At 40.2% G+C, this 14114-nt stretch overlaps 1 protein-coding gene across 1 annotated transcript; it reads left to right on the top strand.

Moving 5' to 3' along the window:
- The first annotated feature begins 239 nt into the window (after positions 1 to 239).
- Positions 240 to 13818, top strand: GJA1 (gap junction protein alpha 1). Its single transcript, XM_059083018.2, has 2 exons — positions 240 to 637; positions 10909 to 13818. The coding sequence occupies exon 2, from the start codon at positions 10925 to 10927 to the stop codon at positions 12071 to 12073; it is 1149 nt and encodes a 382-aa protein (XP_058939001.1). The 5' UTR covers positions 240 to 637; positions 10909 to 10924; the 3' UTR covers positions 12074 to 13818.
- Positions 13819 to 14114: the final 296 nt, after the last annotated feature.

The following is a 14114-nucleotide window of genomic DNA, read 5'->3' on the forward strand; positions in this document are numbered from 1 at the left end:
CCCTTAACTCCACACACCTTGGCCAATAGGAAACAAGTATGCCTTGGCTATACTCTTTTCCACCACATTAATTTACTGTAATATTACAGTAACTAAAATTTTAGAAAAGGTAGTCATAGTCTAAAATACACTGCTTCTTATCATCCCTGGACTTTTGGTGAAAAAAGCACTAACTAAAACCCATAATTGTTGTTGTAAGGAGCAAACTACAAGTAGTGGAACTCACGTCGCTAATGCTATTTCATTTCGCTCGTCAGCAGATTTAAAGTACAGCTTTATCCGGGCTGGTTACTCCTCTTTCCCTCTTCTCCCCCACGCGTCCACATTCGCCGGCCTCCCCTCCACTCTCCTGCCCGCCTTTCCTCTTCCCCGCCCCTTCTTCTAGCCCCTCCTCCTTGTTGAGTCAGTGGCTTGAAACTTTTAAAAGCTCTGTGCTCCAAGTAAGAAAAAAGCTTTTATGAGGTATCAGCACTTTTCTTTCATTAGGGGGAAGGAGTGAGGAAAGTACCAAATAGCTGCAGACTTTTAAACTTTAAATAGACAGGTCTGAGGGCCTGGACTTGTTTTTGCATTTGACTTCATCCTCTGAGGAGTTCAATCACTTGGCGTGCCTACTTCACTTCTTTCAAGAGAAAGAGTAAGTTTTTTTTTACAAGATCTTTACCTATTCCTTTCTTTTTCTACAAGAAAAACTTTTCTAAAGTTTTAAAATTTGTTAAATGTAGCTTTCATATGATATTGTAAAGGGAGTGATGAACTTGAAAGTGTCTATAGTTTTAAACTTAAAATTGAACTTATGGTATTTACTTTTTGACTGTTAAACAGTTTTCTTTTAATAATGCAACAGGTAAATAAGATTCAGATCTTTGATTAGAATTAGAATATTAGGATAAAGTTACTGGATATTTGGTTCTCCATTTTAGAGGATGATTTTACTTTTGGGGGTAATCAGTAATAGTCTAGGTGCTTTGTAACTTTGAGGGGGCGGGGTTAGGGGGCCTAGGTTGGGGGTTTGACTGACAACAGCAGAAAAATCGAAGTGCAAATTTGCTTAGCGTGCTTGCTATAGAATTCTACTCTTTGTACTTTTTCATATGGAAATCTTGATTGATGTTCTATAGCCTTGCAAAGCAAACTTCCTAACAAAGTGCTTTGTTAAGACCTTGCTGCTTGACTTCCACGTGGTCCCTTCCTAGAATTTTACCCGGTAAACAAAAAGGTATAAAAATCAGAGCTGTAATATTGAGGTTCTTAAAGCAACAGTAGAGTTACTTTGTATTAGCAACCACTATGCAAAAATCTTGAGACCCTCAGGAGGGCCACCACTGAGTCGTCCACGCTGGCAGTTCAGGAGGTGAAATCCCTTGAATGGGTGATGGTTACTTAACAAAGCATTAACAGAGAGAGAACGGTCGTTTAGAATAGAGTATATGCCAGGGTGCATTTCCAAAACGGTCTCCTACGACAGTGGCTCTTAGAAAGAATAGGAAACGAAATTTCTTAAATCCGCGCCTTAGAGGGAGCTACCTCCCCCCAGCCCCACGCCCCCGCCGCCTTCCGCTTGTCCGAACCTGTAGCAGACTTCAGAGCTCTCGGGCAACATTTTTGAGTTTGAGCCGCAGGGTGCGGTGCTGCCAGTAGGCAAAGATAACACTGATTTGTTATTTTAAAGGGCTCAATTTCTTACATGCTCTTATGGGTAACACACATTCTGTTAGCCAGAAATGCAACCGGGCGTTTTCGTGTCCGGTAGGGATTTTGTCTGTTCTAATTCCATAAACTAATTAGTTTAAATTCTTGGTGTGACCCTGCAGTTTGAAGTATTTGCACCAGAGAATGCTGAAAAGCAAATAAAAATGAAAGCTTTGCGGAAAGAGGACGGGGGCCTGGGGCCGGGAGGGCTCGGGGCGCCTCCTGCCATCTTATCATCTGCCCGGCTCGCCCGAGGCTCCTGCACTGCCGAGCCTCCGCGCTTTGGAAACGTTTGCTGCGAAGTTTCCCTCAAGTCCTCACAGTCAAACCCAGCGCAGGTCCGAGTTCCGCCACTGGAAAGGAAGGGAGGGGGAGAGAGGCGGGAGGGAGATGGACTGTGGCCAAATGGTAAAAGAAGAGCAAGTGATGAATTGAATCAAATGTGTCAATCTAATTTCCCTTCCAAAACCCGCACCCTCAAGTGTCCTTTTTTTTTTTTTTTTTGAACTTGTTGAATCCTACTGTATAAAGCATAAGGAAATCTAAGTACCTTGGGAATTACCATGCCTAAGTGGCACTTGTAACTCTTCTGTAAATTCTCAAAACTTCCCGGTTGGGATGGGGTGGGGAGAGCGGAGGAAGCCCCATAATGAAATGAGTAAAGAGCTAATGACGTGTCCAGAGGCAGATCAGTACAGAATTCGGAAACTCAAATCTTGAGTTCCCAGCAGCGGCTCGCCCACCCTATCCTCTTGGCTGGTCATCCAGATGTTTACAGAGCATCTCTGATAAAGATTATCAAAAGTTCTCCTTGACCAACCTCATCCTCACCCTAGGGCGTGCCTGTGTTTCTCTCCTGGAGTACAAAGTGGGGGTGGGAGGAGGAGAGCTATAAACTGTTGGAAAAATAGACGTGGCTTTATTTGGAGGTGGGTTTAATTTCTTCTGCTTCCCAAACCAAGCTGGTAATGAAAAGATGCTTAATCTCACCCTCTGATAATCGGGCACACTTGAACTCAGTCTAAAATGCCTCAGGCAGTTTGAAGAGTAGATTATGAAAAATTTTTTTAAAGCCTAACTTATACAAGGATTGCCAAGAATAAAATCCTGCAGTAATGTAGAGACCTCATTAAATTAACTCTGTCTCAAAGAATGAAAAAAGCCAGGTAGAAAACCCTTCAGGAGAAAGGGTAATTCTTCTATGTAGGCCAGATTGCCAGAAGGTTATTCTGTCCTAGCAGTGTGTATGTCTGGTGCTTTGTAGTTTCCAAAGTCAGTATAGTTATCACCTGTCTGTCCTTTGCCTGGAAAACGCAGTGGTAATGCTTTGGTCCTACTCTCTTCACTGTTTCAATATGTTCCACATTTTTCTACTACCTTTTATAGTTTATCACTGCTGCCCCATCCACTCAATTCCTGGCCCTTTACAGTGTAATTCTTACATCGCTGACCCTGGGAAACATGGTTTCAAGCAAGCGTTCTGAAAGGGTGTGTTTTCAGATATTGAGAGTTGTTTTGTTACTTACATTTTTCCAATTCCTGCGAAGAGAAGGATGGAAACCTCGCATTACAGTGCATTCCTTCATTTCTCTGATGATATCCAGAGGCATAGCTTGGTATGAGCCTCAGAGCCTCTATGTATGATACTGAGGGAAGGGAATGATAGGAAAGTCACCAGTGATTAATACCTTCTACTCCACCTTTCCTGTTCTGATCTGACTTCCCTTCAAGATTCTCAATTGTTTGAATAGATTGTTGGAGCATATTCACACACGTTAGTTAGTTCAGCTCTGGGAAGACAAGTTATTAATTATTAATTATCTAGTGTTTACCATTAATGTCAATATTCAGTATAGATAAGTCAAAGTTAAAAAATATCCCCAGAGTTTCTCCTCAGCGGGAGTCCCCCCACAACCTCCTTCGGGTAACTACCTAAATTCTCCACTTTGTCTCCACGTTGCCTGTCTAGATTCACCATTTGTCTATATATGTACATACTGTCTTTTGCCAAAATTAAAACACAAACCAGGGTGAGCCATATTTTTTTTTTCTTTAAGAATTTCTTAACTTTCAATAACCTTCACATCCAAGTTTTCCTAGCTTTCTAAATCGTTTCTTAAAAATATGTGTTTGGGGTCTTCCCTAGCAGTCCAGTGGTTAAGACTTCACTTCCACTGCAGGGGGCGCGGGTTTGATCCCTGGTCAGGGAACTAAGATCCCACATGCCACGCAGGGCGGCCAAAAGAAAATGTGTTTTATGGAAAGTTTAAAATGTACAGTAATATAGAAAATATATAGTGTTTTTTAGCAATTTCTGTAAGGCAGATACATTCTATAGTATGTGACTTTTTCCATGATTTAGAAGAGATGCCTCCAAATAGAAACACAGAGACCCTCTTCATGGTCTTTTATCCCTATTAATTGATAAAGGGTAAATTCCTCCTTCTCATAAATCTCTTTGAGGTTGCTAAAATAGCAATATTGTACTCATTACAGGAGCATCTAGAAAACTAATTTTGATTACCATTAGGAAAATGTTAATCACTTCTTAGTTGCTATTTTGCTAAAGAAAGGATGCCAAAGTTAGAAAATAAGTGGGCTATATCTATATCTAAAAATCATTTAAAGAGTAATAGCTAAACTTTATTGAGCTTTTATTAAGAGCTTCATGTGCATGAGTTATTCATTCAATGCTCATTAAGGAAAATAGACTGTTCTTAATCAATACACTTGTGAGGGCTCTAAGAGTGTGTTTATATGATGACAAAATAACTAGGCTGTTCAATAAAAATAGTAAATTTGGAGGTGACATTTGGGGGAAGCACCAAAACTGATAGAAATAGCGTTATTTTAAAGCCCATCCAATCACAGTCTAAGAACATGGCTTTTAGCCTGCAGCTTCTGACTTAGGCTCTTTCCTCTAGCACCCCTCAAGTGACCATTAGAAACTTCCGTTAGTAGGGGTGTTGAGTGGTAGCTATTGGACTAGGGAGGGGATTGTCTCTTTGGATGGAGTCCCTCACTCCTCAACTCCATCTCATCTCGTTGTTCTGTGGAGGCTGATGTGTGCTGACTGGGTGATGAAAAAGGGTGAGGGCCAAGGAAAGAAGCCTTGTTAGTGTGTTCTGCATCCCACCTCCCTCAAAAAAGCAATGCCACACATCAGATACCTGTAGAAATGTAGCAGTATTTCAGCCTTTACAAAGGAATAAGGCTAATCAGGGAGCCATGAGACAGAATTTTAAATAGAACAGAGGTTTACACGGAATAGGTTTGATACATCACAGAGTTAGGCTCACTACCCAGGTGTAAGGAAACAAAGGTTGTATATTACCTGATGAACTGGGAATATACATTTTCTATGGTACCTGATCCAAATCACTTAACTGCCTAACATACACTCAAACTATATAGAGATGTTATATTAACCAGGGTTGACATCATCTGTTACTCTTCCCTTCAGAGCCCCAATCTTACCCCGAGATTCATTGTTCTTGAAATACACACAAGTTTTCACAGGTTATTTCTTCTATTGCAAGACACTGTGGGGTCTCTTTCGGCGACAGTTGAATTGTGTAGTCCAGTCAGAATTAGAATACTGCAGAATTGGACAGCACAAGTTTTCTCTTTTGGTGTTGTTGTTTTAAAATCCTAACCTGTGAAACAGCATAATAGTGAAACTGCATAAATATCTATGATACCTGGTGCAGTTGTGCAAGAATCCCAAATCACTATGACCTTGTGTAATAAATTCAAGACCTTGTTTAACAAATTCTTTGCTAAAGAGCCTGTTTTCTTAATTCAGTCATATTGCCTGTTCAGGAATCATTTAAAGTATGTTGTTTCAGACAGTTCTCTGTTACAGCAATTATCACTTGAAAATTTAATAGTCTGTGTAATATGAGATGCTGACAATACCACTTTTTTTTTTTTTTACTGTGGAAGTCTCTTTTTAATTAATTTGAAACTTCAGAAGTTTGAGATATGTAACTATAATTAAGAGAGTCCAAGGAGATAGTAAACAAACAAACAAAACTGGTGAAACCTGGTACCTTTCTTTGTACAAGCCGCTTTTAATTCATTCAATAGATATTCAATATCTCTTAACTCTTTTAAGCACAGGAGATACAGCAGTGGACAAAAGAAACTCCCTCATGGAGCTCACATTCTAGCTGAGGAAAGCAGATAGTGATAAGTCCTTGTCATGGAGGCAGACAAACAATAAACAAGTAAATACATAATATGCCAAGTAGAGCTAAGGGCCATTAAAAAACAAAAACAGAACAAGGGGAGTAGCAAGTGACAGGCCTAGAGTGCTGGCTGATGAGGTGATACCAGAACAAGCCATGGGGATGGAACTGAGCTGATCAAGGCAGATCGGCTTGTTAGTTTTTCAAGACTGACTGAGGAGAGTAGATTGGCAAGCAGGGTAACTAGGCTCTTGACATATAACCTGAAGAAAGGTGACAAGTAACCTGATGATGACTGAGATCAGGCTAAGAGCAGCGGTGGTGGTGAGACTCACGGTCTGTTTTGGGGGGAAGATAAAGCCTATAGAATATGTGGACAGATTGAATGTGGATTATGTTAATTATGTGTGGGTATGAATATTACCAAAAGCACATCTGGCTATTGTAACTATAGAGGAATGGTCACAACTGAGCCCACTCAAAGACATTTACTGCAAGGGAGAGGGGTTCTTAGAAAAATTAAAGAAAAACATTAGGAGAGTTTACAGTTTAGTTTTGGGGCTTATAGCTTTTATTTTTTTTTGGCCGCACCCTAGGGCATACCAGCTCCTAGTTACCCAACCAGGGATTGAACCTGTGCCCCCTGCAGTGGAAGCTCGGAGTCTTAACCACTGGACTGCCAGGGAAGTCTCATGGGGGGTGCTTATAATGTTTTGGTTTAGGGTATTAGAAACACATACGATACTTCCGCCCGCCCTCCCCCGCAAATCCATTAAGTGGATTTGTATCAGGAAGCAATCCTATTTACCTTTATTTTATTTTAATTCCCCACTCTCCACTCATTACAGTGTCTCTTCTTGGGAAAAGCTTAAAAATTGGAAGTAAAATATATTCTAATTCTCCTGATAGTTATTAGAACATTAATGACACAGCAACGTGACTGTAGCTTTGGCTACAGTGATTTGTTTATATGGCTCTGGAAAAGGGGACGGTCAAAAGTAATCCAAGGGTTTCCCTGGTGGCGCAGTGGTTGAGAGTCCGCCTGCCGATGCAGGGGACACGGGTTCGTGCCCCGGTCCGGGAGGATCCCACATGCCGCCGAGCGGCTGGGCCCGTGAGCCATGGCCGCTGGGCCTACGTGTCCGGAGCACAGCCGGAGCCTGTGCTCCGCAATGGGAGAGGCCACAACAGTGAGAGGCCCGCTTAATGCAAAAAAAAAAAAAAAAAAAAAAAGTTACTTAAAATAGGAGGTTTTTTTTTCATTTTGAATAAAGCATTTGAGTCCTTGTGCTCTTGGGGAGCAGCCGATGGAGGTGGAGGGAGAGGGGGCTGTACAGTGAAGGGTAAGCTCAGTTCCCAGTTGCCCAGAGACCCCTGCTCCTCTTACTAACCCTGCTGCCTCATCCCCTTGGCCTTTTTAGACACTCAATCCCTTTCTGCTCTCCTGACATTTCCCAACTCCTAAATATTTTGAACGAGAGACGAGACAGAGCACCAAAAAATGTCAAGAAACATTTGCCTCTTGGCCTGAAAACTTACTTCAGAATCACCTGGTGCACTTGTTTAGAAAAAGAAAAAAAAAAAAAACAAAAGAATGATTCACAGCCACCCCCATCCTCACCCCATGATATTCATTCAAACTGGTGACTGTCAGGAATGTATGTTCTTAACACATGCTGCTAAGTGATTCTGATGCCCTTGGGGAACTGCTGCAAAGGGCCCAGAGGGTCCTTGGGCGGGTCACACCTGGCGTGACTGGTTTTTGGCTTCTAGTCTAGAGGGCCATGAAGAGCAATGGAAAATGTGATCTAACATGGTACATAGAGGACACAAGAAGGACGGTCCAGCTACTGTCAAGCATTTGCTCCTAATGAGAACTTTGTATAACTCCTTAACCTAGACCTTAATCTACATATAAATTTCCACCCTGGGAACCTAGAGGTGAAGGCATGGATATACAGGATATATGCTCAACTGCCATGATGTTATCATATATCAAATAAGGAATATACCTGTCTCATACTAGTGAATGTGAATGGGGTATATAGTCTGTAAATCAATGCGAGGGATTCTGTAAACATAATCATGACCTCTCTTTATAAAAGGGCATTAATTTTTCAACTATGACTTGGAAAAATGAAAATAATAATGAGGATGAGGGGACAACCAGTTGATAGAACTTTTAATTCACAACAAAGTGAATGACTACCAAAAAGATAACGTTTTTTGTTACCTCTCTTTGAGAATCACGGCATTATAAGCCATCCCATTAAACATTATCTGATGGTCTCTATGATAGTGCTAATAACACGTATCTACATGTCACAGGATACTAGGTGTCCAATTGGATAATTCATCTTACTCAGATGAAAGAATATAACTCAGTTGATGCAAATGACAACTGGGTGGCTGCTTAAAGAAAAGACAACTTGGCTATTACCTAGAGAGCTGCCCAGTGACCCAGTTCACATACTGTGGCACTATAGGGAATTTTTGTGGAATCTCAGAATTATATGAAAGTCAAGTTTTATTTTTCCATAGAGTGTAAAGAAACTTACTAATTAATTGCCACAAGCATCTACATATTTTACTTTGAATAATAATGAAACATTGACTAAAATGACAACCTCTCAGTGTACCTGAAGCACGTTTAGTTTTTCTTAAGCTCGATCATTGCGTGAATGTGATGAGATGTGTGCAGTTTATCATTTTATACTTGATTGTTTTTGTCATTCATCCCCACCCCCACCCCCACCCCCCAAAATTGGAGTATTGAGCAAAAGCAGATGACACTGGCAAAATACTGTAATTCTCTACACAGAATAGGGACCAATTTACACATCATCACATTGAAACTGTCTATTGATAGAGCTTCAAAAATTCTGTTCTATTTGTTTGACCCTCACGGACTGTGCTTCTTTATTCCCAGTGTAGTGTCTTCTGCTAAATTGTAGTTTCTTTTATGTTCTCTCATATCACACTGTCCTTCAAAGCTAAATTACTCCCTCTCTTCAAGCTTTTCCCTGGCTATTTAACTCTCTTTGTCAGTCCTACAAGCCTTTGTTCTTGTTCGACTGCTCTTTCCATACATCAGTTTCACTGCGCTTCACAATCTAAAATGGCCCTTCCTAGAGGGGAAGCTCCCTTTTTTTTATGACCACTGGCAGGGGTGTGTTATTTCCTGTAACTTGCCCACCCACCTCCAACCTTTACCACTCACCTCCAGCCTTTACCCATCACCCAACCCCCTTTCATTGGCACCAGTCTCTGGGCTGTCATCAAAAGTACCCACTGACTGCTAATTTAGATAGCTAATACAGTTTCAGTTTATGGGTCAGCCATCTCTTCTTTGTTCCATCCAGGAAATCCCAGTCCGGGTTTCCAATTCATTTTTTTTCTGGCCTCTATAGCCAGGAGGTACAGGCATTAGACAGAAATGTAATATTGCTTGGTGGGGAAGAAGATTCCCATGGACCTCATTTACTTCCCACAAGGGGAACATGGCTTACAGTTTAATACCAGGTGAAAAATTCTTTATATCCAGACAACAAACATATTTCTAGGAAGCCTATATAATCCTACTTTTAGTTATACTATTTAAAATTCAATAAGCTCCTGAAAATGCTTTGCTTTGATTGTTTTTAATTATTAAATAATCTTTGACTACTTCATCCTATTCTGAACCCTCCAATTACTCTCCGCTGAAAATTAGACTATATTCTCTCTGGCTGCCATATGCAATGTTATTCATTTCTTACCAGAGTTCAGCCCCCGCTAAGATTGTATATGTTAAAGCACGGAAACATTTCTAATGTTAACCCAGCTTTGCTATAATTTTAAGACCAGTGTCATGCATTGGGAAGCCTTGGTCTTGGGATTGAAAGTCTTTTTCTGGCTCTACGGATAGCTGAATATTTCCTATATACTTAAGACCTCAATTTTCATCAGTTCAAAGGACTATTGGCATTAGAAGAATAAATTGAACTAAATAACTTTTGGGATTCCTGTCATATCTATAGGCGAGGCTATTTCTCATCCCCAATAATGGGGAAGTCCTAGGCTTAAGATATCTAGGTACTGATAGGAAGTTAAATAGAGTGCGTGGACTGAGGGCCCAAAGCCCAGTAAAGGAACTTACTTGTACAGCAATCCAAAGATTAAAACCAATCATTTTTACTAGAGATATCACTAAAGTTGTCTTTTTATTTCTCAGGCTATAATTAGTATTGAGGTCAATTGAACTCTTACTTGAAATGTGATGTGCATTTAGTCTTGTTTTTTGAAAGTAGGTTCCTGCATCTGGTGACACAGTGTGTCAAAGTGGTGTGTTTCAGTACAACATATTTTCCTCTGGGCAGAAGACAGACTTCTGAACCACATAAGTCACTGCTTAAGAAGAAACAGAGAAGTATAAATGACTACACTGTAGAGTATGCACAAATGACACTTGAATTACCAAGGAGAAACATTTCAGGATACAATTAGGAATAAAGTACTATATGTAATAGGAATGAGGCTTGAAAACAGGTTGCATACATGTGCATGGGTATGGGTGTTCTCACCTCAATTCTTAGGTACCCATGCTTTTTGAATACCACATATCAGCATTTTGCTTGGGTGTGCATGCAGACACAGGCCTATCAGGTAAGAACAGTCCTCTAATTGGACCGTCCAGAGGGATAAAATAAGCAGAGACACTTAGCGCAGACAACTCTTCAAGTCACATGGTAAGACAGTGGTTGAGCAAGTAATACATCTTCACAAGGTTAAGCTCGCAGTTTACTCTGCACATAGGCTCTGCTGTTTCTAAGATTTAGCGTATCTCAGGAAAATTTGAGAGCTCTTTTCAGGGGAAAATGGAAGAGTTTGCACTTGTGGTTTTTTTTGTTTGTTTATTTGTTTGTTTTTGAAGAGTGCTAGAAAGATAGGAGACCTTTTAGAGTACTTTGACTGCTGGCTGAAAGAAACGGTATATTAAACTAACAATCTGTGGTCTATGATCATTTAGTTGTGTTTTTCTTTGCAGGTGGTGGCCAGGCAACATGGGTGACTGGAGTGCCTTAGGCAAACTCCTTGACAAGGTTCAAGCATATTCTACTGCTGGAGGGAAGGTGTGGCTGTCAGTCCTTTTCATTTTCCGAATCCTGCTACTGGGGACAGCAGTTGAGTCAGCCTGGGGTGATGAGCAGTCTGCCTTTCGTTGTAACACTCAGCAACCTGGTTGTGAAAATGTCTGCTATGACAAATCTTTCCCAATCTCTCATGTGCGTTTCTGGGTCCTGCAGATCATATTTGTGTCTGTTCCCACACTCTTGTACCTGGCTCATGTGTTCTACGTGATGCGAAAGGAAGAGAAACTGAACAAGAAAGAGGAGGAACTCAAAGTTGCCCAAACTGATGGTATCAATGTGGACATGCACTTGAAGCAGATTGAAATAAAGAAGTTCAAGTATGGCATTGAAGAGCATGGCAAGGTGAAAATGCGAGGGGGCTTGCTGCGAACCTACATCATCACTATCCTCTTCAAGTCTGTCTTTGAGGTAGCCTTCTTGCTGATCCAGTGGTACATCTATGGGTTCAGTTTGAGTGCTGTTTACACTTGTAAAAGAGATCCCTGCCCGCATCAGGTGGACTGCTTCCTTTCTCGTCCCACAGAGAAAACCATCTTCATCATCTTCATGCTGGTCGTGTCCTTGGTGTCTCTTGCCTTGAACATCATCGAACTCTTCTATGTCTTCTTCAAGGGTGTTAAGGATCGCGTGAAGGGAAAGAGCGATCCTTACCACACTACCACCAGCCCACTGAGCCCCTCCAAAGACTGTGGATCTCCAAAATATGCTTATTTCAATGGCTGCTCCTCCCCAACCGCTCCCCTCTCACCCATGTCTCCTCCTGGGTACAAGCTGGTTACCGGAGACAGGAACAATTCTTCCTGCCGCAATTACAACAAACAAGCAAGTGAGCAAAACTGGGCTAATTACAGTGCAGAACAAAATCGAATGGGGCAGGCAGGAAGCACCATCTCTAACTCCCACGCACAACCTTTTGATTTCGCTGATGACCACCAGAATTCTAAAAAGCTCGATGCTGGCCATGAACTACAGCCTCTAGCCATTGTGGACCAGCGGCCTTCCAGCAGAGCCAGCAGTCGTGCCAGCAGCCGACCTCGGCCTGATGACCTAGAGATCTAGGTCCAGTCTTGAGAGCATAAAGATTCCACTCAATTGTGGAGGAGAAAAAGGTGCTATAGAAAGTGCACCTTAGGTGTTCATTTTTTTCCAGTGGAGGTGGTACTCAATGGCCTTATCACGAGGCTTAGAAAACACAAAGACATTAGAATACCTGGTTCACTGGGGGTGTTAGGGATAGGCAGGTGGAGAGGGAAGGGATGAGGAAGGTACATGTTGGTATTTAATGTAGTTGATTCAAAGAACTTAAATTTTAAATAAAGGTTGCATTAGGTGATCCATAGTTAAGGGCTTTTTCTTCCCCACACACCCCTAAGAATACTTCTGTGTATGTGAAAGAGTGGGTGGGTGATATTTTTGGTTAAATACTTTTTTGTTTTACCAAGAAACTGAAATAACTTTGGCCAGGAGAAAATACTTCCTGAACATCCTACTTCTCTTTATCAAGAAGAAGACAGAGGATTGTCCTTATGTCCCTGCTAAAACATTCCATTGTTAAAATTTGCACTTTGAAGGTAAGCTTTCTAGGCCTGACCCTCCAGGTGTCAATGGACTTGTGCTACTATATTTTTTATTCTTGGTATCAGTTAAAAGTTCAGACACGGCCCACAGAAGAAGACTTGCCATGCATTTGCAAATCTCAGCCAGTTATACGTACATTCTTTTTTATGTCCACGTTATTATTACCATCACTTTGCATCATTCCTCAACTACTATTCACATTCATTTAATGATTTCTGTAGACATTTTAAAAGAACAGTTGGTGTATCACTTAACATTTTTTGAGTTAAAGTCAGGGAAGCAAGCCATGATCAGTGTTTAACAATCACTTGTATGTGAATGTGTGTGGAAGAGTGTGTTTTATTTGTCATGTATTGGTACAAGCAGATGCAGTATAAACTCACAAACACAGATTTGAAAATAATGCACACATGGTGTTCAAATTTGAACCTTTCTCATGGATTTTGTGGTGTGGGCCAATATGGTGTTTACATTATATAATTCCTGCTGTGCAAGTAAAGCACATTTTTTTTCCCCTAAAATGTTTTTTCCTCATGTGTCCTATTATGGATACTGGTTTTGTTAATTATGATTCTTTTTTTTTTCCTTTTTTCTTTTTTTAGAATATAGCAGTAATGCTATTGCTGAAATGAATGATTTTCTTTTTCTGAAATATAATCATTGATGCTTGAATTATAGAATTTTAGTACTGTAAACAGGCTTTAGTACTTAATGTGAGAGACTTAGAAAAAATGCTTAGAGTGGACTATTAAATGTGCCTAAAGGAATTTTGCAGTAACTGGTATTCTTGGTTTTGTCCTACTTATGCACATTAATTCAGAACTTTTATTCTATCATGAGTTTGACAGTCTTTTGGAGTAACCAGCAACTTTGATGTTTGCACTAAGATTTTATTTGGAATGCAAGAGAGGTTGAAAGAAGTTTCAATAGTACACATGTAACTAATTTATTTGAAATCTATCCTAAAGAAATCTACCAGTTTCTTCAAATGTCTTTTTAAAATTCATCACGGATGATTAGTGAAAATGCAGAGTATCATACTTTTCTTCTTGCATGTCAGCTACATAAGCAGTTTTGTACAATGAGAAATACTAATTTGTTTGACATTCCGTGTTAAACTACTGTCATGTTCAGCTTCATTGCATGTAATGTAGACCTAGTCCATCTGATCATGTGTTCTGGAGAGTGTTCTTTATTCAATAAAGTTTTAATTTAGTATAAAGATAGCCTTTATATCCCGTGTGATTTTTTTAAAACTTTTATTGCATCAATTCACAATTATCAAAGACATTTCCATTGGTTATGAGGATATGGGCAAATAAGATTCACAAGATTCCAGAGTCTTTAAAAGGACAATATTTATTATTAGCTAGATTCAGTGCAACATTGATTAACATATTTGGATATTTATTCAACAGAGAAGATAAAGTATTAGAGTGTTGAATTTGGAATATAAAATTAATGAGATGCATGATAGAGTCTAAAGTGAGTAATTTAGTAGATCCATACATGACAGAAGTAA

This window comes from Kogia breviceps, chromosome 13 (genome assembly GCF_026419965.1).
Source record: "Kogia breviceps isolate mKogBre1 chromosome 13, mKogBre1 haplotype 1, whole genome shotgun sequence".
In the NCBI taxonomy this organism is placed as follows: Eukaryota; Metazoa; Chordata; class Mammalia; order Artiodactyla; family Physeteridae; genus Kogia; species Kogia breviceps.